The 22,806-nt window shown below is 41.0% G+C and overlaps 1 protein-coding gene across 3 annotated transcripts in view; it reads right to left on the reverse strand.

The window, feature by feature from the left end:
- TEX15 (testis expressed 15, meiosis and synapsis associated) overlaps positions 1-22,806 on the reverse strand; it is a 77,311-nt gene that overhangs the window by 12,315 nt on the left and 42,190 nt on the right. For all 3 annotated transcript variants that reach the window (XM_025215959.1, XM_025215958.1, XM_025215960.1), the window contains exons 6-7: positions 18,877-19,039; positions 1,260-7,447 (exon numbers count right to left, since the gene is read on the reverse strand). In XM_025215959.1, the coding sequence (XP_025071744.1) occupies positions 1,260-7,447; positions 18,877-19,039 (6,351 nt within the window). The remainder of the gene's footprint in view (positions 1-1,259; positions 7,448-18,876; positions 19,040-22,806) is intronic.

A 22,806-nucleotide genomic window follows, 5' to 3' on the forward strand; every position in this document is an offset into this window, starting at 1 on the left:
TTGTATAGAATCCTACCCAGAGGAAATACTGATTCATGGCAAGAGCTCCCAGCTGGTGGAGACACTACACTGTGAAAAACTTGCTGACAGAATTCCTCGAGGCAGTGAGATTTTGAATTGTTATACTGTATTTACTCACATGCCACACACATCTTTTCCCCCACAAAAAACAGCCCCCTAAAACTGGGGGCATGTCTTAAATCTGGAAGCTGATTTTTTTGCTGGGAATAGAAGCACCTTGCTTTGATTTCTACTTCAACTTTGATTCTTGCTTTCCCTATTGGCTACCCAGAAGCCTAAGTTCAACAGAAAGGTGCTCTGAGTCCCACCTGGCCTATGCTTGGTTGAGTAGGTTGCTGCCCTGTGATGTGGAAAGTCAAGGCTCAAATTCCCTCAGAGGGAAGTGAAACTAGAATCTGGGTCCCCCATAGTTCCCCTGCCCCTACCCCAACCACTAGGCTGCTAGACAAAAAAGGTCCCCCTGCACTAGTATTTATAGTTGCTAGTTGCAGTTTTGGTTGACTGGTGTAATTCTAGGATTTTACACTATGCTTCTAAACATCCATAAGTGCTGAATCACAACAGAGTATAAATGAACTTGGGTGCCTCTGGCACAGCACTGATTTGCTTCTGAGCATGCACAGTAGGGACAAGCCTCACTGTATAGAGCAGAACTTTAGCCACACGTGCAAATCTGGACATTAAGAGTGGCGAAAGAGAATGATGTTGAGCGACTTAGAGCCCTAAACAATTGCATGTCACCTGTATGTCTTAGCAGGAAAACAGAATTCTGTCCCTCGTGTCATACTCTGTACTGCTGTTTTGGGTAAGTCCCCCACTCTCCCACTGTTAGCTTGATGTCAATACAGAACTCCATCAGCGGAAAACTCAAATATTTTAATTGACTCTCATTTATCTAGTAGCAAGCAACAATTTTTTCCTGATGCTTCTGAAGCAAAGAGGAGACAACAGTATCATTCCTGCCCGAAAACAGTGTTGCAAACTGTCATCTCCTCTTCAGTTAAACAAAGAACAGCCGCTTCTCTTTCAGATCAATTCAGGCTCTGGGGATAACATGGAAGAGGGTCTTTTTCCTAAGTCTAAAGTTTTAGTCTAAGTTCACCCTCGAAATCATTCACTTCCTACAAAGCAATGTCTGAGGAAGCTCTCAGCTTTTCTTCTAGTTATATATATATTGAGTTAACTATCGCTCTCGTCTGAAGACAAAAGCATTTTGAAGTCAGAAGTGTTGTTCTTACCTTTTTCTTTTTGCAGCTAGAAGGGGAAGAGCTTTCCAGGGACTCAAGAGTGCCTCCATAAGAGGCTTCACAAGCAGGTCTTTTTTTCTGGGTCTGAGCGCCATCTTTGATGAGGCACTTTGAAGCCTGAGATTCACTGATCCATTTTTCAGTTTCAGCTGGATGTATCTTCGTGTCGCCCTTTCTTTTTAATTGGCAAGATTTTCTCCAATTATTTAGCATTTGATGTATCAAGACAGAGAGGACTGATTTACCTTTTTTGGCACATAAAAACTTCATATGCTCAATAGTCTTCATAATTTTCATAATATGAGCCATTTTTCCTAAATCTTTCCTGGCAGTTAACATTAAATGTTCAAGCAACAAAGAAAACTGGTTGTAGTTGTAATCCAGTTCAGTCACAGTAATCCCATAGTTTGCAGATATAGTATAAGGTACGCAGTCAACATATGTGGAGATAGAAGGCTTAGAATTTTCTAGCAATTTCCTTATTTCTGAAAGTTCGGCAACTTCTCTGGTCAGAAGATGAAGTGCGTAAGAGCAATTTCTGCTTTCTGAATAGTCACAGATAACATTTAGCTCCTTCTTCAGCTCAGAGACAGCCAATTCTACAGCTTTACAAATACTGTCTGTTGAATTATTTTTCAGAAATGAAAAAGAAGCCATTTTTTCTTGGCAACGTACCAGTTCAGGAAGAAGCGATAAATCAAACCACAATAAGCCTCGAAATCTTGGTTCATCTACCTTTCTTGCTATTGAATTTTTAAGGAAGTGTACTGTTTCATACATCATTACCACTTCAATGTAGGTCTCAACAGCTTCAGGCTTTAGCATGACAACATTAATATTTTCATTTTTCATTGTGTCTAGCACATTTTCCTCTGTAATCAAAATACTATTTACATCTTCCTCTTGTAAAATCTGAAAATATCTTTTTAAGGTTTCTAAATGTTTTGTACATCTAAGCATTAGCTGCTTTAACTTCTTGAGGTCTGCACACTGAGCTTCATCCAATATTTCTCCAATACAGCAAATATCAGGATGTGAAATCAAAACATTGAGAAACTCATAGTTTTCATGTTCATGTTTGCTTTCATTGTCACAATTATTTGACTTTTCTTTATCTTTTTTCTTCTGAACTGGAGACTCACACATCTTATGTTTTCCTACTCTTGCAAGTTTTTGCCTCACTGGCTCTGAAGAAAAATTCCCAATACTCTGTTTTATGTTTTCTTCTGGGACAGGGGGTAGCTCCCTAAACTCCTTTTCAGAAGAAAGACTACCTTCCATATTCTTGCGAGTGCCAGACAACATGGAAAGATCACATTTGTCAGCATCTAAAGAGTATTCTGCAGATGTTTTTAACGGAGAAGTATGTGCAACTGTATTCACCTTTACATTAGCCTTACAAGCTGCTCCCTTTTCTCTTTTGTCTGTAGCACCCCTTTTGAAAGGTGAACTCAAAGTTTTTATATTATTCTTGTTGGTAAGTGTACTTGTTTCAGGGCTAAGCCCCTCTCTTGTGCCTTTAGCAGCAACTACACAGCCACATTTTCCAGCAGTTTCTTGAACATGAATTTTAGAAAGAACATTCACATAAAACTTCTGTTTCTTATTTGTTAGTGTTGTATCTTTTAGCTTTGTCTTTTCTAAACCTATAGTGTTTTCAGAGAGTGCTTGAAATTCTATTATTCTTTTCATATCTACCACACTGTCACCCTCACGAGCAATGCGTTCTTTGCTCACAGTAGCTGAAAACTGATTTGCGATTAATGAAGGTGCCACAGTTAAGTCAGACTTGCAGTGATGTATCTGATTCATACTATCTTTCAACACAACAGGTTCAGAGCTTGTGATAAACCTATGGGCCCTGTCTTCCTCTAAAACCATTTTACTCATTTTATCCTTTGGTTCCATAAACTCTACAGTATGTTTACTTCCTTTTTTGTAACACTTTGTTTTCTGAGAAAAGTGAGCAGAAGAATAATACTTGCCAGATGTCATGAAACTATTACCTTCGAGATCACAACTCTCCCATAAGTTGTTACAGATGATTTCATATGATTTTGGTAATGGACCCCTTTGTCTTTTCTTTCCAACTTTGGCTACAATTTTTAATGATTTATGAACTCTTCTTTGAGCTTTTTTCAAGTGAAACATAGCTCTATCTATTTTTTTGGACAGGCGTTTACTTTTGCATAAGGATGCTTCACTACAAAGAGTATTTAGAACATTTTTTATATGTTTTTCAGACTCTGCGAATGTTTTAATTCGTCCTTCAAATAATGACAAATACCTATCAGCTGAGCAGTGACTATTATGCTGTTTCTTTTTACCACAACATTTTGAATTTCTGCTTATAGGTGAATGTGTTAAAACTTTCTCAGGCCTTGCTTGATTTGTGTGGGATGTACCACGTAGATGTTTTTTCATAGTAGTTTTGGATTGCAAACTTTTTTTACTCTTAGATTCATTGCGATTATCTTTTGGCTCTGCACAAGGATAGCTATTATCTTTGTTCATTTTATCAGAAACAGTAAGAGATTTCGTGGGTATTGTACTATTTTGTTTTTCAGACATGCGACTATCAGCCTGTTGAACACACTGAGACAAGCAGATTTCCATTTGTATAAGATCCAGTTCTTGCATATCTCTTTCAATCCTTTGCTCTTCTGCCCATTCCATGTTGTTTCCTGCTCCTATAGGTTCAACTAGATGTCTCCACATCTCTCTCTCCATTCCAACAGAGCTGTGTGGAGGCCTGAGCTTTGTTGTAAATGTGTTGGTTACTGTAATTTTTAAGTCAGGCCACATTGTCTTACTGAAAGATCCTGTTTTATCTTTCTTTTTGCAAGATTTTCTCTCAGATGAACAACCTTCACTTTCCTTCATAGAAACACCTTCTAAAACCTCTGATGTTTTCTGACTAGTGTTTTCAAACAAATTTTCCCAGTCCATACGGTTTTTCAAATATTGATATAAGGTGTCAACCTCAACAGACACGCACTCCTCATTGTGTTTATTTTGTTGCACTGAGTGAGATGCCTCATGTCCCTCTGATAGAATTTCAATCTCACCTTCAAATTCCAAGTCCTGGAAAAAAAAGTCCTCACTCTTCTTCCCCATCACAAGCTTAAATATTTTCTGCATATTGTCTTCACAATAAGATGTGTTTCTATCAAATGTTCTAAAGTACACACTGTCAAAGGTGCATATTTCCTCAGGTTGGCAACTTTCATTGTCCTTGTCTTCCACATTCCCAGAAAACACAGATATGGCAGGGACTAATACAGAGACATTCTGATTGTTCCAACTACAATCCTGTGGCGGATCTGCAAGCCTAAAAAACACTGCTGTAGTAGAGTAGTCTTCTGAATTTCTTTTGTTACCTGATGTCATTCCCTTTACCTTCATAGAAAAATTGTCCATTTGTACCAAATACATTTCAGTTAATACACATCCTTCCTCAAATATTAAATATAAATCAGCAGCTGATGTTTCTAAACCTGTATTATGATGAATGTTAGAAACTTCCATCCAGATTCCTGTGCTGACTGGATTATGGTTATAGTACTCATCTTTAGCACATACCTGCCCTTTTTCAGAAACAGCTTCTTTCACAATGGTCAGCAGCAGAGAAGAAAGGTGCGGCTTTGCAGTGCATTGTCTGCCTTTCTTTTCACAATGCAATTCCTTTTTAAGATGGCATGTGCTTATTTGGTTGAAATTATGAACATTTCTCTTGGTCTCTATTTTCTGATTACAGAGCCAAGTTTGATCTTGCTCTAAGACTGCAACTATAGAAGAAGCAGGACTCTCTTTGCTATCCTTGCAAAAGTATTCACCTGATACTGGCTCATTTGGACATATTAGGAAACATAAGCATTCATTATTGAAGCTTTTCAAGGCTTTGTCTGTTCTTTCATTAACACAAGCCAAATATGGCATACCATTTATTCTCTCTCTGATGACAAAATTGTCTTTCACTTCCTTTGCAGAATCATCTTTCCTTTCACTTGTGCATTTTTTGCCTGTCCTTTCAGTGGCTGAATGCACTGCTTTTTGGGCCTTTACATTATCACTGCCTTTTTCAGAAATAAAACTTTTTTGAAGCTTAGCTTGATGACAGTTTTCTTCACCAAATACTTGATCCCTCAGAACTGTCTTAGAAAGAAGTTTTTCACAGTCACATTTGTCCTTTTCTCCTTGGGTATATTCTTTTTTTAAAGTATGCTTAGAAGGATACACTTCCCTATGAGCACAGTTTTCAAAAGAATGATCCTGTGCATCCAAAACATCACTTTTAACTTTACATTCTCTGCCTGCCAATGTCAAAGTATTATTTTCATCAGCTATTAAGTAAGAATCTGTTAAACTGTTTCCTATTTCAGAAGCACAGCAGTTATTTTCTTGTAACTGGATACACATTTTGCCAATACAATCTATCTTGGCATCATGAGATTCAACACTTTTGGGATATTGGATACATCTGTTTATGCTTTTATCATCATACAAGCATTTTTCAGGAGGATGTCTTTGGCTGTCCTCATGTGCTATTAAAGTAACAGGCTGCAATTCTTGAGATTTCTGACTTTCGTCCACTGGGGCACATTTATCCTGTTTAGAATAGTTTGCTTGTGTCAAAGACTGCCTCTTATTCTGCTTCCTAAATGGAAAAACAACATTATCCATATGATTAGAAATATCAGATTTTTCATCTGTACAGGTGTTATTCTTCATTTCTGATACTTTACTCTGGCTCCAAGCATAAGGTGGTTCCAAGTTTACCCTTTCTTTTTCTTTTCTTTTGAGGTAACCTGCACATATGTTATTTGAATTGTTATTTTTGTAATCTTCAGAGATTAGAGAGGAAATACACCCTTTTGATGACAACACCTGTACCTTATCAGCACCTTTCTGAGATCCAAAATGTAAGCAGCAACTCAAATCCACAGCACTGTGAGAAATGGAATCAGCGTGCGAGTTGCCGGTAAATTTAGAAGGTAATAGTGATGAAACTGGCTTTTTCTCTGGCACAGAGGTGAACTGTGAATCACAAAGAGGAGTGTTATAGATTGACTTGTCAGTAAAAAGTAAGCTCTTCTTGCTCTCATAAACTGGTAAACGTTTAATATTATTCTTATAAAGATCAGAGCTTTGTTCTATGTAATAAGAATCTGCTTTGTCTTCCACTGACAAACTATCAAGCATGTTTGTTGTTTCAGCTTGTTTATCCTCAGGTGGAAAAGATGGATATTTTCTCAGCTGTTCCTCTGCTTGACTCTTGTGTGCTTTCAAGTCTATACTATCACAGATACATTTCTCTTTGGCTGCATTGTGCTTTTCTTCAGCAAAGACATTCAAAGCATGGTGCATGGGAATGTCTGGCAAGATAAACAACTCCCCCATTCCTTCATGGTTCTTTGTTATATCATTGGCCTGTTTGTCTTCCTCAGAACATTCGTTGTCTCCATTCAGTATTGATTTAAATTCTTTTACTGAAGTTGCCTCTTTCCATGATGCTTGCTCCACATGTCTCTGTCTAACTTGTTCTTGTTTGGGTTTATTAAAGGGAAGAGCTTCTTCAGAGAAAGGGCAATGATTATTTAAAGTGACTGGTATCTTCATTTCAGAATTAGGATATTCCATCCCGTTCTCAGAGGTTATGGTCCCATGAAAAACTGTATCATTGTTTTGTTTTCCTAGGTTTTCTCCTCTTTTCACTAATCTTGGATCCTTAATGAGTCTTGAAGTGATTACAGTACTTGAGCTACTATTAGTGTGGGCAGAACAAACTGTAATACAACTGTTATCTGGAACAGTGCCTTTTAGATTCATCATATTCTCACTCCTAGCTCTTCCACTGGTGTCTACCCCAGCTACAGGCAGCAGACTCAGCTCATTTTCTTGCACCTGTAATAAATCCCACCTTCCAGTTGACTTAAGTTCTACTAGTGTATCGGTTTCACCTAAAAAGCCATCCTTGTTCTGCACATTTCCATGGGAGGAAGAAGCTTTGAAGTTAGCAGTCATTTTTTCTGAATTTCCTGCACTGCAAAAAGTGCTTTCCTCAGTTCTGAAACCAGGTAAATCTGCAGATTTTCTAAAATGTTCATAGATTATTTTAGAATGTGTGCCTTTACCGATCCGTTTTGCGACAGTGCAATTTTTCCAATAACTTCTTTGTCCTGTGAAATCAAGAAGAGGAAAAGTGATAAAACTCCAGGAGTTAAAAGTTGTAAGACCCTTTCTGTTCCAATACCTATTTAGGCCCATTTCTAATGAAAAAATCCCCCAAGCATATTTAGCTCGATTATTTTTTTATATTGTATTTTACGCAAAGGGAAAGTAAAAATGGTTACCAGCAAAGGGGATAACTTTTAAACAGCTAAATCTAGGCATGGACTTTTCTCTTCTGGGTCTCATAATCTTATGTCTCCTTAGCCCACCCCCATCTTGTTTTGCCTTCAAAAGAGTGCTACCTGCACCTAATCATAATCCTGCTATATAAAGGTAATTTCCCTACCTGGTCACTTTGACCATGCCAGCTCTTTTTTGCATCTCATCATCAACTTTCACTTTTCTGCTACATCAAACACAAACTACTTGCCTTTATTGTCAAGGCCCTCCATGGCCAATCTCCACCTTATCTCTCATGTCTCATATAATCACTAGTACCTCCACCCTGCCAATACTACCAGCCTTTATCAGCCAGTTGCTACATTTTCATAAAAGTACCATTATGTCTTTCTTCATGCTGTACTTCACCGCAGGAAAGAATTCCATGTACGGATCTGAAAAGCCACCTTACTATCCTTCTTCCCTTAAGGGCTTTGCCGAGGAGGATGAACCAGAGAGAGAGTTAGGTACTCAGCTTCCAAATACAGTCAATGGAAAGAATTAGCCAGCCTCAATATGAGATTCAGAGCAACAAAATCTTGAGCAGGGAGCTGCCTAAAGCTAGTCAACAGGAAATGATAAGCACAGTGATACATCTTAACCTTAAGGTGCCTGACTCAAAGATGTACACTGCACCATAAGAATCTTTTGTTATCTTAAGGTAGGTAGGTGCCTTGGTGATAGCATGTGTGATGGTAGTGACAGCCCACTTTTTGCACAAGTGGCTAAAACACCCACTCAAGAAGTAGATCTGGGTCACAGTCCTCCTCAGCCTGAGGGGGTTCAAACCTACATCTCCCACTTCCCAGTAGAGTAACCCTAGAATAGCTCTAGTAACCAACCTATGAAATAGTCTCGTTGTGGTATTTTCCACCCCTCATGCTCATGCTGAAGCAAAACCATTGGGAAGCTGAGAAAGTAAGAGTTACAGGGCCAGAAGGGGAGTAATAAAGACAAAACATGTCTCTGTAGTCCAGTGATAAGGACACTTAGCCAGGCACACCAATACCACTACATCTGTTTGATGAGCCTACCTACAGTACCCACCCCACCAATCTAAAAGCTGCCTTGAACCAACAAGGACATTCCGCCATGGAAACAGTATGCTTGTTGACTGAGTCATCCAAATGCCCTGCACAAATCTGCTGAAAACCCCCCAACAATCCTCACTAATGACACATCCCTAGTTGTGCCCTATTTTTACATAATGGAACTTCTAAGGAAAGATAATTTCTTTATTAGGTACTATACTCAAAGATGATCATATTATGAAAGAAGTTTGCCCTGAATCCCCATTCTGGGCTTTTAAGAACCTGCCCCCTCGCCCCTCCCCCAAACCTTGCCAAATTTATCAAAAGAAGAAAACTCTGCATTAACCCACATCCACCAAACAAAACTGAATTGTATCAAAACAACAAAAGCAAAGCTAGAATACATCTTCCCTGTGCACCCTGCCACCAAGATCAAAACCCCACAAAAAATACTTCATCAGAATCTGTAGATTCTATACATGCCTATTACAACTTGTGACAGACCTCATCCAATGCACCAAATCCTGTCACAGAAACTATGTGGATGAAGCCAAACAACCACTATGCTCTAGAACAGGCATGTCAAGCATAAGGCCCACAGGCAAGATACAGTCCACAGAGGTGAGTCATCTAGCCCACCAACTTTTCCAGGAAATTTCCTCTTGGGATTCTCATCTTCTTTCATGAGCTTAACATCAAGTTGAACATGGCTTCACTCTCCTTTATGGCTGTAAATCAGACAATAGTGTTCTCTGGGGGACACAGGGCAGGGCCATTTTGACCACCTCAGCAGGTGCCTGTTTACTGTCTTCATCTTGCTCTCCTTCTCTTATCTCAGCTTCTTCCCTTCTTTTTATTTTGCTTTGTCTTAGTACTTCTCAATAAGTACAGCTTCTCTGTGTTAGCTCATCCATCCTCTCTCTCGCTCTACTCCTTTCTATCTCCACCCATTCTTAATCCCTTGTTAATGTGTGGCCAGAAAGAAAACTGCCAGCAAATTTGTGGTAAGCAAATCTTTCTGCATGGGAAAAAGCGTCCCTCACCTTATGTTTGTATATCAGCAACACCCCCTCCCCCCTATTAAATGTATTGTCTATCATTAAACTGCTGCTAGAGGCAGCATGTGTTCAGTCATGGAGACCAACTGTGAAACTAACTGAATGCCTCCCAGTCCTGGAGGACAGGGCTATCTTGCTCTACCAGTGGTGCAGCCATGTTACATGAGCCTCATCATAACCCTCCTTCACCTGATCCCTGCAGTAGATTCCAGGTTGCGTTAGGAATAAATGGTGGTCTTGGATAAGGAACCTCTTGAAACACAGCCAGTGCCTGCTGTACCTTTTAGATAACAAGGGGGCTGTGCAGGGCTCCATTAAACAAGCCTGGAGCACAGTAATCTTGCTGCAAGGCTGGCATACCTCCTCACATCAGTGCTACCTATTATCCTGATGGTTCACCATCTGGGACTGGAGAGATTGGTTCTCAGCCAGTAAATGTTGCACTCAGGGTTCCAGTATTTGGCAGGCAGAGGCAAGCTGCTTCAGCTAGTTTTGCCTGGCCTGCAGGTTATTCCAAGTTCTGACATCCAAGTTAGATGGGTCCAAGGACACCACCAAGTGGTTGCTCACGCTGTACCCTTTTTGCCAAATGTGGGGTCTGGGCAAATTGTTACAAGGATACAGCAGATCAGCTTTAAGAGATAAGCAGCTGTGGAAATTACATGCCCATGACCTGATGGGGAGATTGTACTTCCTAGCAGACAAAATATGCAGGCTCAAAACACCTCTGAGTGTAGGGGGAGGTCCTAGAACCTGGGCCTCTTGCTCCCTGGGGAAGAGTCCTAACCACTACATTACTAAACCAAAACATAGCCAGCCCCCTCCACTCTATTTTGATTCCAGCAGGTATGTGCACAGATTGATTCTGTTTCACCAGGGCAAAACAGAATCCAAAAACTGCTGTTATGAGCTGCATGTGTGCCATTTAGGCACACAAAATGAAATAGGTTTTAACTGTAAGTCTGTCAGAGAACTAAACAGTTCAGTACTTTCAAAGGGTAAGTCCTGTACTGTAGTTTCAGATTCTTTGGGTTGCCTGATGACTGTAGTCATGAAATCTCTCCTCAAGTTTTGTGGCTCTAATTAGAACCATGCAATAATGTCTCCTGCATCTGAAGTTGCTTGAGAAGGTATCAGTGGTACTGGTAATTTATCATTAATTAAATCTTGGGGCACCCATTTTTAGTCCTGAGTTAATTTATACAAAAAAGTAAAAGAAACCCTGGAAATTTCTGCTGATAAGTAATCATCTCTTGATACCAGGGCATGGTGTAGTGTTAGAAGCCCTTATCTGAAGAGCAGCTGATGAACAGTTTCTTCTACCACAATAAACCATCTGATTTTTCTCTCCTTAGGGGTTGCCTTAAAAGATGCTGCAGCTCAAGAGCATATAAAGTAGCAAATTACCAGGGAGTAAGGACTTGGGTAAGAATAGAGCAGGGCTGGGCAATTATTTTGGGTGGAAGGCCGCTTACTGAGTTTGGGCAAGCCATCAAGGGCCTCATGACAGGCAGCCAGGGGCAGATAAATATTAATTTTCTAAATTTTTAGGGGCCCCACAGGCTGGATAGAATGGCCTGGCAGGCCACATCCAGCTCACAGGCCGCATTGTGCCCACCTCTGGAATACAGCATCTCAAATCTGGAGTCAGAACTTGATGTTTCCTATTCACTTCTTTAGGCAATTGCAGAAATCACTGTGGGAGTTTGCCAGAAAGTTTGGGCAGAGAAACAACCAGACTATAGACACACTGGGCTGAAACTCATTTCCCTAGCTATGATACTGATTATCAGGGATCCTGGTTTTCTCTGATAAAAATAATCCCCAATTGTTGGATTAAAAAAACCCCACAAACCCAAAATCCACATTTTTCCATGATCAAAATGTAACACATCTCCCTCTCTCTGTATAAACACACACATCTCTATGTATTAGTGTGTATCTCTCTCTCTCCATATTAGGGGTGTTTCATTTTAATCATGGAAGAATGTGGATTTTCAGGGTGGGGGTGGGGGGTTTAAACCAAAAATTGGGGATTTCTTTTTAATCAGAGAAAACCAGGATCCCTGCTGAGTGTAGATTTTAACACATTTAAATCAAGATGTAAGCCTCCTCTCTTTGACAAACATTTTTCCAGATATTAACCCAGAATACCTTGCTGAGGTCAGAACAAAGATTAAGGGGGAAAAAGAAAAGAAGGAAGTTATTAAAGTTATTACACCCCAGCACTGTTTATGAGAAAGGGATGTAGTTCTATGGACCAATAGCATAACTAAGCCAGGGCAATCAGGGCAGCATCCCCAGGCATTGACTGGAGTGGGGGTGGGGAGGAATAACAGTTGCCATCATGGCCACACAGCCATGCCATCAGCACAATGACGTCCAGAAGATGCCATCGCCTTTGTCTGTCACTGAATCTATATTTAGCAGTTGAACAGAAGGAAAAAATGGTTAAACTGGTTTGTTAAAAGGTCCCTTCCTACTGTCTCATGGAGCATGAAATGCATACTTTTATTTTTAAAAGGATCTCAGATAACCTTGTCTACTTTTTCCTCCTTTTTTCTGTATTCTTCAAGTCCTTAAAAAGAGATCATATTGTTGGCAGTCCTTCTTAAGAAGAGTCCTTTATTTCATTGTCACCAATGACCAAAAACCTGACTTATGACTCCTTTAACCTCATTTCTGGATAAATCCACAACTTAATATTTTAGGCAAAAAAATTATACTTAAAATTTACGTGATTATATTTTGGGAAAAATTCTAACCTCAAATATGTATTCACAACTCTCCTCAACTTCCACAGGAACTGTATCTAATTGTTTTCCTCTCTAAGTTGCAAGTTGTTCTTGAAAATGCCAGGTACAGATAGTTGTATCCACAGCTTTAACTGTTGTTGAACTTTGACAGAATTTTTGTTAATCTTTTTGCATGAAATCATAAAGGAATTAGGATCAAGTGTCAGGGATCATAGGAAAGTACATAGAGCTGGAAGGAAACTCATTTAGTCCAGCTCCTGTTCAGGGTCATCTCTACTAAACCATCTCAGTTACTGTCCATCTAAACTGTTTCTGATGAAAAGGTTTGAGTGAGCTGAGTTACAGTCTGTAATAATTGTTGGGAACACACTCCGTGTTCAGGACACCTATATGCCTTTTTCACTCCAGGAGGCCTGGTACCAGTTCTCAGAGACTGTTTTTTGATGGGCTTCCAATGACATTGCCTCATTTTACCAAGTAAGTCTGGTTCCTAGGTTAAGACTAGAATTTGGTAACTGTTTTTTTTGCAAGCACGGCTGTCTGGGCCCATGTCCTGGGCATGACATTAAACTGCATCCTCTGCTGCCTTGTGGATACTTCTTGGTTGAAGAAAGGCTAAGGGACCTTACCCTGACAGAAAAGGCACTGACGCTGAAGCAACAGGCAGTTAGCAGCTCTATTTGGGTTGCTGTCTGGCAGAAGCTACAACCTCTGTATCACTGAATGTCTAGACCAGGGGTTGTCAACCAGGGGTATGTGTACCCCTGAGGGTACTTTGAAAGGTCCCAGGAGGTACGCGGGGGCAGGCAGGGACAGAGCACTGCCACCCCGCGCTGCTGCCTCATGGGAGCAGGGCCTGGACAGGGCAAGAGCAGGGCCGCACAGATGCCACACTGCTGCCTCTTGCCAGCCCTCCCTCCGTTCCACACCCAGTCACTCACCACGCCCTGCCCTGCCCTGCCCTGCCCTGCCCTGCCCCACTCCGCACCCGGTCATTCCCCCCCCACCTGGCCGCTTGCCACCCCCCACTCCACTCCCCCTCACTCCATGTCTGACTGCTTGCCACCCTTCCCAGGGGTACACTTATTAAGAAGGAGGCTGCTGGAGGCACACTTATTAAAAAAGATTGAAAACCCCTTGTCTAGACTCATTCTGACCTTTGGATTTTGGCTCAGTGGTCTAAAGGGGGGATGACAGATGGCAGCCTTTGTTCTTCCATAATTCTGCCTTGGCATATGCGCTGATGGCCTTGGCAAAATGGTTTCAGGGATCCAAGAGAGGCATAAGGGCCCTGAGGCAGCTACCAGGATTTCCAAGCAGCCTTGTTTAGGGATGGCCTGCTTGCCTCACATGAGGGTAGTCCTGGAAAAGGTGGGTCAAACAAGCCTTGCATCACAAGCCTTACATCCTGGCTCAACTGATTTTATAAATAGAATTGCTTCCTGGAATATATGGACTTTGACCTCTGGATATGACTTTGATCTGGATTCGGATCTGAGGAAAATGGCTATGTTGAGTAATGAGCTTACATGTTTCAGAAGTGATATCACATCTCCTTTGGAAACTTGGCTCTCAGACAGGCTTCATAAAGAAGAATGACTACATCATTTACTTGCATGGCAAATCTGAAGCAGTAAGGAGAGAGCATGGTGTAGGTTTTCCTATCAGAAATGAACTTATGTCATTGTGTGAAGCTCTGATTGCAGTGTCCATACGTACCATGACACTTCAAGTTAGACTACAGAGAGAATTCCTCAACCTCATCAGTGTCTATGTTTCAACTCTGCAGGCTAGGGATGAGGAGAAGGACAGCTTATATTAACAGATGGAAGAACTGATCAGCAGGATTCCACAGAAGGAACACATCCTAGTACTTGGAGACTTCAATGCAAGAGTTGGGTTCAATGTTGAAATCTGCCCTGGGATTCTGGTTAGGCTTGGCATTGGATATATGAACAAAAATGGTCAGAGAGTTCTTGAGCTCTGTACCAGTCAAGGCTTATTGGTGACCAAAGCCTTCTTTGCTGGTACCATCAGAAGAAGAACATTATGAAGACACCTGAGGTCCAAGCACTGGCATCAGCTGGACTTGGTGCTGACAGGATGTACATACTTGCAAGCTATCCTTCATACACAATCCTTTCAAAGCACAGACTGTGACACAGACCACTCCCTTGTCTTCTGCAAAGATTTCAAGTTAAGAAGATCTACTGAAATAAACCTGTTGAATAACCTCATATTTACTTGTGCCAAATCAATGATCCTTTCAAGAAATGGCTTTTCAGTTAAGAAGCAGCAAAGTCAGCCAGAACAAATGAAACTGTATCATATGCACGGGAATCCCTGAAGACAAACATGTACAATGAGACATCAAGAGTTCTGGAAAGAGTACTACGAAAAACATCATCTGGCTTGTAGACCATTCAGAGGTATTGGTGCCACTCACTGAGAGAAATAAGAACTGCCCTAATCAACCTACAAGTCTACTCCTACTACTGATTCACTCAACAACCTAAGAGAAAATCATAAGGCTGTTCAAACAGCTTCTAAGAGGTGTGTTCAAGGATTTTGGCTGGGTCTCTGCAACAGCATCCAACAGGCAGCTGATGCAGATGACAATAGATGGTTCTACTGAGAACATTAAAAAGGCCATTGGGCCAACAAAGTACAATATCAGACCTGATAAAGGGAAGCAACTGGAAGACGTGGATTGAGCACTATGGAAAGATATACTCAAGGGAGTGTGTAGTAGACCAATGTGTGCTAAATGAATTGCCTGGGTTTGAAGTTATGACTTCACTGGATGCCAAACCTACACTAAGAGAACTTGAACAATGCATCAAAAATATTTCCAATAACAAAGCTTCAGGATCTGACTGTTTACCTGCTGAAATTTACAAATGTGCAAACAAAGGCCTGCTGCAAAGATTGCACAAGGTACTGCTACGCTGTTGGAAGGAAGAAATTGTTCCACAAGATTTCAAGGATGCTTATTTCATCAAACTCTGTGAAAACAAAGGAGACAGAAGTGACTGTAATAACCAGAGATATCTCTCTTCTCAACACTGCAGGAAAAATCTTAAGCTATATTCTTTTACGTAAACTTCAAACATTAGGTGAGAGAATCTATCCTGAGAGATGGTGTGGTTTCTGCTCGGAAAGGCCCACCACAGATATGGTCTTCTCTGTAAAACAACTGCAGGATAAATGAAGAGAAGCTTATCCCACTGTACATGGCTTTTATAGATTTAACAAAAGCCTTTGACACAGTTGATCAGGGTGGGCTTTACATTGTTCTGAAGAAGCTTGGTTGTCCACCTATACTGCTAAATCTTGTGAAATCCTTACACGATGGCATGAAGGCAACTGTAATGTATGAAAAACAAGAGTCTTGACTCATTCAACATCAACAGCAGACTGAAGCAGGGCTGCATACTGACTCCCATATTGTTTAACATTTACTTCTCAATCCTGCTTCAACACACGTTCCATGATGTTCGAGAGGATGTCCATCTCAGCGCTAGACACGATGAAGGACTGTTTAACATTGCAAGGTTCAGAGCTAAGATGAAGATGAATGAGATCATCATAAGGGACCTGTTGTTTGCAGATGACGCAGCCCTTGTGGCTCACAATGTCACATCTCATTACCAAGTTCTCTGACTCATGCAAAATCTTTGGACTAGCAATAAGCTTGAAGAAGACTGTTATCATGCACCAAAGCTCTTCAGAACCAGTTCCAGCTGACCAATTTTTCTACCTTGGCTCTACTGTTACCAGCAATGTAGATCCTAATGCTGAGCTCACTAGTAGAATTGACAAAGCAGCCATGAACTTTGATTTTGTGCAAGACAGAGCCTGGAACAATAACAAACTGTCAACTGAAGTGAAAATCTGTATTTATGAGATATATGTTTTATCCGCTCTCCTATATGGTTCAGAAACATGGATGACCTTTACCAGGGGTGTCCAACTTTTTTGAATGTGGGGCCAGATCACGAACTTTTTATCACCCAGTGGGCCGGCGAGCCATATTCAAAGATATCACAGGAAGTGATATCATATCAGGAAGTGATGTCATGTGACCTTTGACACCAATAAAGTTGCAGGGGTCGACATGGTGCTGGTTGACATGGCATGCATGCCTGGGTTGACATGGTGCTACAGGAGCCGCTTGGCTACAACCGGGTTGACCTGGTGCTGGAGAAGCTGCGGGGCGAGGCCGGGGTTAACCTGGGGCCCCGTCCAGCCTGCCGGTGCTATGCCCAGGTTGACATGGTGCTGCAGGACCTGCCTGGGCAGAACTGGGTTGGCACCAGCCAGGAGAAGCAGCATGCAACTGAAGCTGGCTTCCCATGTGCTGCTGGGGATGCCTGCCCCACTGCCGCTGCTCCGCGCCCTGCAGCGCTCCCTCCGGGCTCTCTGCCTGCCTTGCTGCTGTGGCTCCGTGCTCTGTGGCTCCGCGGCCACGACTTTGCGCTCCGCGGCGGCAGTGCTGCCATCACCGCAGGCCAGATAAAATGGCTTGGCGGGCCGCATGGTGGCCTATGGGCCATATGTTGAACAAGCCTGACCTATACCAAACATATCAAGAGACTAAATAGCTTTCATATCAGCTGCCCACATTAAATTTTTCGAATAAGATGGCAAGACAGAGTGACAAATGTGGAAGTGTTTAATTGTGCTGGTATGTCATTCATGGGAATGTTGATTAGTAAGAAAAGACTTAGGTGTCAGTTTCGTGTCAAGCAAATGCAAGCAAAGATCCTCCTTCTTCCCTTTCTCAACGATGGGCAATATAGTTCCTCTTTTCCAATGATCCTCCAGGCCCTAATTTGACCTCCAAAATTTTCACAAAAATGACAGCCAATGGCTCTGAAATTACCTTAATTCCTTCAGTACCCTAGGTTGTACCCCATCTGGACCTGCTGACTTGAAGACATTTAGCTTCTCTAAGTAATCCATAACCTGTTCTTCCAGTACTCTATGCTGTTTGTATCCTTCTCAATCTTTGCTGCCAACTAAACATGATCTAAAATCTGACTTTATTTGTGAAAACTGAGTTTAAAAAAAGGTATTAAATACTTCCGCCCTTTCTGCAACATCTGTAATTAGTAAAGGATCTACTGTAACATCTGTAATTAGTGTAAAGGATCTACACTTCCTTGATCCTCTTCTTATTTCTGACATACTTGTAGAACCCTTTTTTAATTGCCTTTACATTCCTTGCTGGTTGTATTTCAAATTGTGCCTTGGCCTTACTGATTTTTCTCCTTGAATGGCCACGTGATACTTTTATATGCTTCCCTAATAATATGACCAAATTTCTACTTCTTGTAGAATCTGTTGTTTCAGTTTGTTACGGAGATCACTGTCTAATCAGGCTGGTCTCCTGGTGCACTTCCCATTCTTCTATCATATTGGATGCAATACTCAAGATACATTCTGTATATGGTAACATTGGTCTGCAGAAGGAAAAGATTACTCATTGACCTCTTTTTTTTCTTTTTCATTATTTTTCACTGTTTCCAGAGTCCATGGTCTAAGATAAGAGCTAAAGCAAACAGAACCAAAATTTTAGATAGGAGCAGTAAAACAAAAAAAAAATACTCATCAGGTAAGTGAAGAGAAAGTCATCTGACAAATAAATTACAGGCACACAATTTCCCCCTGGGGAAATGTCCTTTTAAATTTTTTTTTACGTTAACCTCCACATTTCAGAAACAGTTCTTATTTCCATTCCCTCTGGTTCTTAAAGTTAAATAAAATGGAACAAGCTGTAAAGATTTGTATATACTCTGAGTATTTAGCATTAAGTATACTATACATTCCATTTATTTAAATAGCAAGTTAGAGTTTTACTTTTTTTTAGAGATCTAAATATAATTCCATTTTGGCCACTGATAACTATCTTTTATAAGGACAATAAATTAAGATTTGAATTTGCTCTGATAAACTTGATTTAAATTCCTTTCATCTTCATGTAGCTAAAACATAAAATACATTTCTCTAAAAATCAACATCAGATATACACAAGCAAATTCCTAGACTGTCTTGTAAAGGAACAAGGAAATAAAAAGGTCTAGTATTCCAATTAGTTTCACACAACAGGCCTGGGTAACAGACCCAGTAATCCAAGAATCCTTTCCCATTTTTCCTGCATGCTTGCTGCTGTCAGCAGCAGACAATGGAAGAAACACCCTATGACATCCTGTACTGGTAGGAAGGAGGGCCTCAAAACATAATTTTGATGTTCAGTGCAAGATATACATCATGAAGGGGGAACAATAATTGCATAAGGCTTTATAGAGAATTGGCTCCCTAATGAACTTACTCCTATTAATATAATTTTAAATAATTAAATTCACCTTACCAGAATATTTAGGAAATTCTTTAGAGAGAGCTCTCAAAGGTGTTGTAAGAGTGTCACTGTCCATCTTCTGACCAATAAATTTCACTGCTACTACTGCATATGGAAGGCATTGCCTAGGCTTATCCACTGGTTTTGAAAGTGCACTGTATTCATAAAAGTATATCTGTAAATAAAAAGAAGAAAAAAGCCCACAGAATAGAAATGTTTTGTTTTATCAACAGCTAAACTTGCATGAATGATGACATTTCTTTACAGTACAATCTCCATACAAGCTAGTAGATACAATAATGTGGCATAACACGTCAAGATTTTTTTTTAAATTTAAAAGAACTTCTATTTAGATTTAAATTTTTCACTTGCATATTGCATCTGCTTTATTTTCTTCCTACTTTGTAACCTTATATTACTGAACTAGATCATATATTTGTTCCTTTAGTTAGTGTCTTAATTTTTAGAGTTTCAGATTTTAGGGAGTTTTTCCTTAGATAAGAAAATTTATACTTAAAATGCTCATCTCCATCTTCTCTATAATTACCCTACAGATATTTGAAGACTTATCAAATCCACCCTCAATATTCTCTTCTCTGGACTAAGTAATCCTCACTCCTCAGGCCTCTAATAATTTTTGTCACTGTCCACTGGACTCTTTCCAATCTGTCTACATCTTTCTTGAAGAGTGAGGCCCAAAACTGGATAGAGTATTCCAGGTGAGGCCTCACCAGTGCCAAACAGAGTGGCATAATCATTTCCCTTGATATGCAAGTGATCCTCCTGTTAATATAACTCAGGATGCCATTGGCTTTTTATTGCAGCAAGAGCACACTATTGGCTCATATTCAGATTACGGTCTACTTTAACCCCCAGATCCTTCTCTGCAGTACTGTAGCCTCTCCAGTCATTTCCCAGTCTGTATTTGTTCATGTAATTATTCTGCTCCAAGTGCAGGACTTTGCACTCATCCTTGTGGAATTTCATTTGATTGCAGACCACTTCTACAGTTTACCCAGGTCATTCTGAACCTTACCCCTGCCTTCCAGGTAGTGATACTACCTTCAAAACAATGCTAAGTAAGTAAGGTTATTTAAATAACAACTCTTCACTCAAGTTCACTGGCATTCATACTTACACAGTTTTATAATCTAATTATATATCAATGCAATAACAGGTTGACATTTGTGTTTCACAGTCAGAGCAAAACCAGGATTTTTCATATAGGGATGGTTCACTATCCACTTAATTCTCAGCAGGTTTCCAAATACATTCAGCTACTTCCTGTGGCTTTTACTTCAAAGGATGTAATTTGTCTAACCAGATGAAGCACCAGCTCTATTTGTCTGACCAGATGAAGCACCAGCTCTAGCCCACACAGCTGATCAGAGAAGCGGTACCCTATGAAATAAAAACCACAGTAAGCAGCCAGAGCACCATCAAGGTCCAGCAGAGCTATCTATAACTGTGTATAGAATATCCCCTGAGATTTTGCAAACCCTAATTTTTGCAGGAGTTAGCAACCTAAACTTACAAAGAATCTGGGCTCCGCTGTAGTATGATTGGACTGCACAGGGCACATGTTTGATATCCCTGCTCTAAAGTAATACACCTGAGGAACCTTAACTCTAAGTTAGCTAAGCATCTGTGGGGAGAACTCCTAGCTATTACCACAACTTGTAAATTTAGAGCAAGTCCAAAAATCAAGGCTAAGGTGTTAAGAAAGGAACTGCAAATATAGTTAAAATATTCACATCTCCATTTAAATAGCTCTGGGCAGCTAACTAAAGAAGTATTAACTAACAGCTTCCTCCGTGTTCCATTATGAGACGCTTTGAACACACAGTGGATAAAACCTAGTTAGTTAAAAGCTTTTTTCTGTGGGAGTGCAGTCCTACATGAAGCAAAACATATGCTTCACAGCTTGCCAATTCCCTTAGCAATACACTTTCATCTGCTTCACTTTTAAAGGCATAGGCAGTCATAATATTTGAAATGTTCCAAGTGCCTATTTGAAATGTGAAGTGCTTCAGAAAGTGAGGGTACAGATGAGGCTACAGATATATGCAGCTGATGAAGTACTTCAGAAAAGGGCCATTCTACTTCAAAAATGACCTCAGACAAAAACAGAAACAATTTTGAAGCACTTTGGTATGAAGCACTTCATGTCACGCTTGCACCCAGTATCAATCAGGGCAGTCCAGCCTGCAGTCCCAGGTGCAACTGCCACATATACAGGCTTACCCAAGCTAGCTTAGGTATTAAGCACCAATGTAGCTATGATCTTATTGCTCCTACAAAGGCTGGGCAATAAGTCCACCTGGGATTCTGGATGGGCACCCTAACAGTTAGTTTAGGTTGAAGATCATGCTACTACATTCTAATTACCAAATTACAAGGGGCAAAAATTCTTGTGGGTGGTGTACTTTACTGGAACAAGTGTGTGGTTTGGTATGAAATAGGCAACGTTTCAGGTATCACAGGACCTTTCCCTAGGTCTCTTAATTACAAGAAGCATTCAAAAAGTATCCAGCCTGACCCATTTAATGATATCCCAGGGCCCAGCAGATTTCACAGATCAAAGTACTGAGGTTTTGATGGGTTTATTTGTTAGCCGTCATTTTTCCATCAGTTCCGAATTTGTATAAGGACACGTGGATTGAGTCAGTCACCAAAAACTGGATGCATGAAGAATGAAATCAAAGAGGTAATCAAGTACCTCCATGGGAAAGACTAGGTCCCAAAATAAATCCACAAAGCCACAATGGCAACACTGAGGGAGGATGCTCCTTCATATACACATTAAAACAATGGAGTACTTACATTTTAGCGAGCACTGAAGCACTGAAAAATGAGCTAAAGTTTAGGCACCCCAGAGAGGTCTTCACACCAGCACAAATTAATGCAGTCCCCAAGATGGTGATGAGTGGCAGATCAATCTGGACTAGGGCATGAGCACAGGTGACTGGTAGGTGTCATAACCCAATGATTTTAAGTGCCTCGGCACGATGGAATTTTCCCGCCACATGAGAGTCTCTGCGCACAGCAAAAGTTTTCTGTTGCAACAGATACTCCGGTGCAAGAGAGTTCCTGCCATTCGTATGCAAATTTGTGTCCTATCATTGGCCGATTCTAAATTATTCCTACGTGGCGGCTAGCGATTGGCTTGTTAGCCGTATAAAATTCTGTGCGACTTCCGCCCAAGTCGGAGAACTTTGAGCACGCTGCAGAGTGACTTAAGAGAATTCCTGACTCGTGGCAGAGCGAATCGATAGCCTGATCAACCATCGATTTTTCTCCCCATCGCCGAACGCTATCCCTTGACGTAACCCCTTTTTCCTGCATGCCTGGTTCATTTACGGACTCGCTGGCCCGGGTTTTTGCCAGCTGGAGCAACTCGTGTAATTATTTAAGCGATCGGACCACCTGCGTCGCGGCTACTAGCGGCGTAAGTAAAGCTTTTTTGCAACCAATATGTTTTGTCTGCCTCTCCATTCACCAGCCCGCCCAACGGCCAAGCAATCTGTAGATCACAAAAACAGTGGAGAACAAGGCTATCCCTTGGGGGGTTCGGGTGTATAATGGGGAGTGACCGGGTCTACTATCGACCCCCGGAGGAAACATCGGCCATATCCCTAGCCGGGGTGAAGGCGCGGAAGGCAGAAAAGCTGACCCCCGCTCAGGAGTTTGCCCAATGCACCCGATACCTGAGGGAAGGAGGGGAACCCACCCCAACGGATTGGTTCAGCTGTCCGGATTTGGTGCCTGGGTTGCGGGGTCATGAGCTCCTCGTTCAGCTCCGGGAGGATCTGGAGACCAAGGGCCGTCACGCAACCAGATGGGGTTTAACCAAGTGGAAAAAGGGAAAAATGATGAATGTGTTGTTCCGTTCAGTAGTGGGTCTACTAAGGGAATATGCAAATTTAGAGGTTCAACTGCATA

The sequence above is a fragment of the Alligator sinensis genome, unplaced genomic scaffold (genome assembly GCF_000455745.1).
Source record: "Alligator sinensis unplaced genomic scaffold, ASM45574v1 scaffold1546_1, whole genome shotgun sequence".
Classification (NCBI taxonomy): Eukaryota; Metazoa; Chordata; order Crocodylia; family Alligatoridae; genus Alligator; species Alligator sinensis.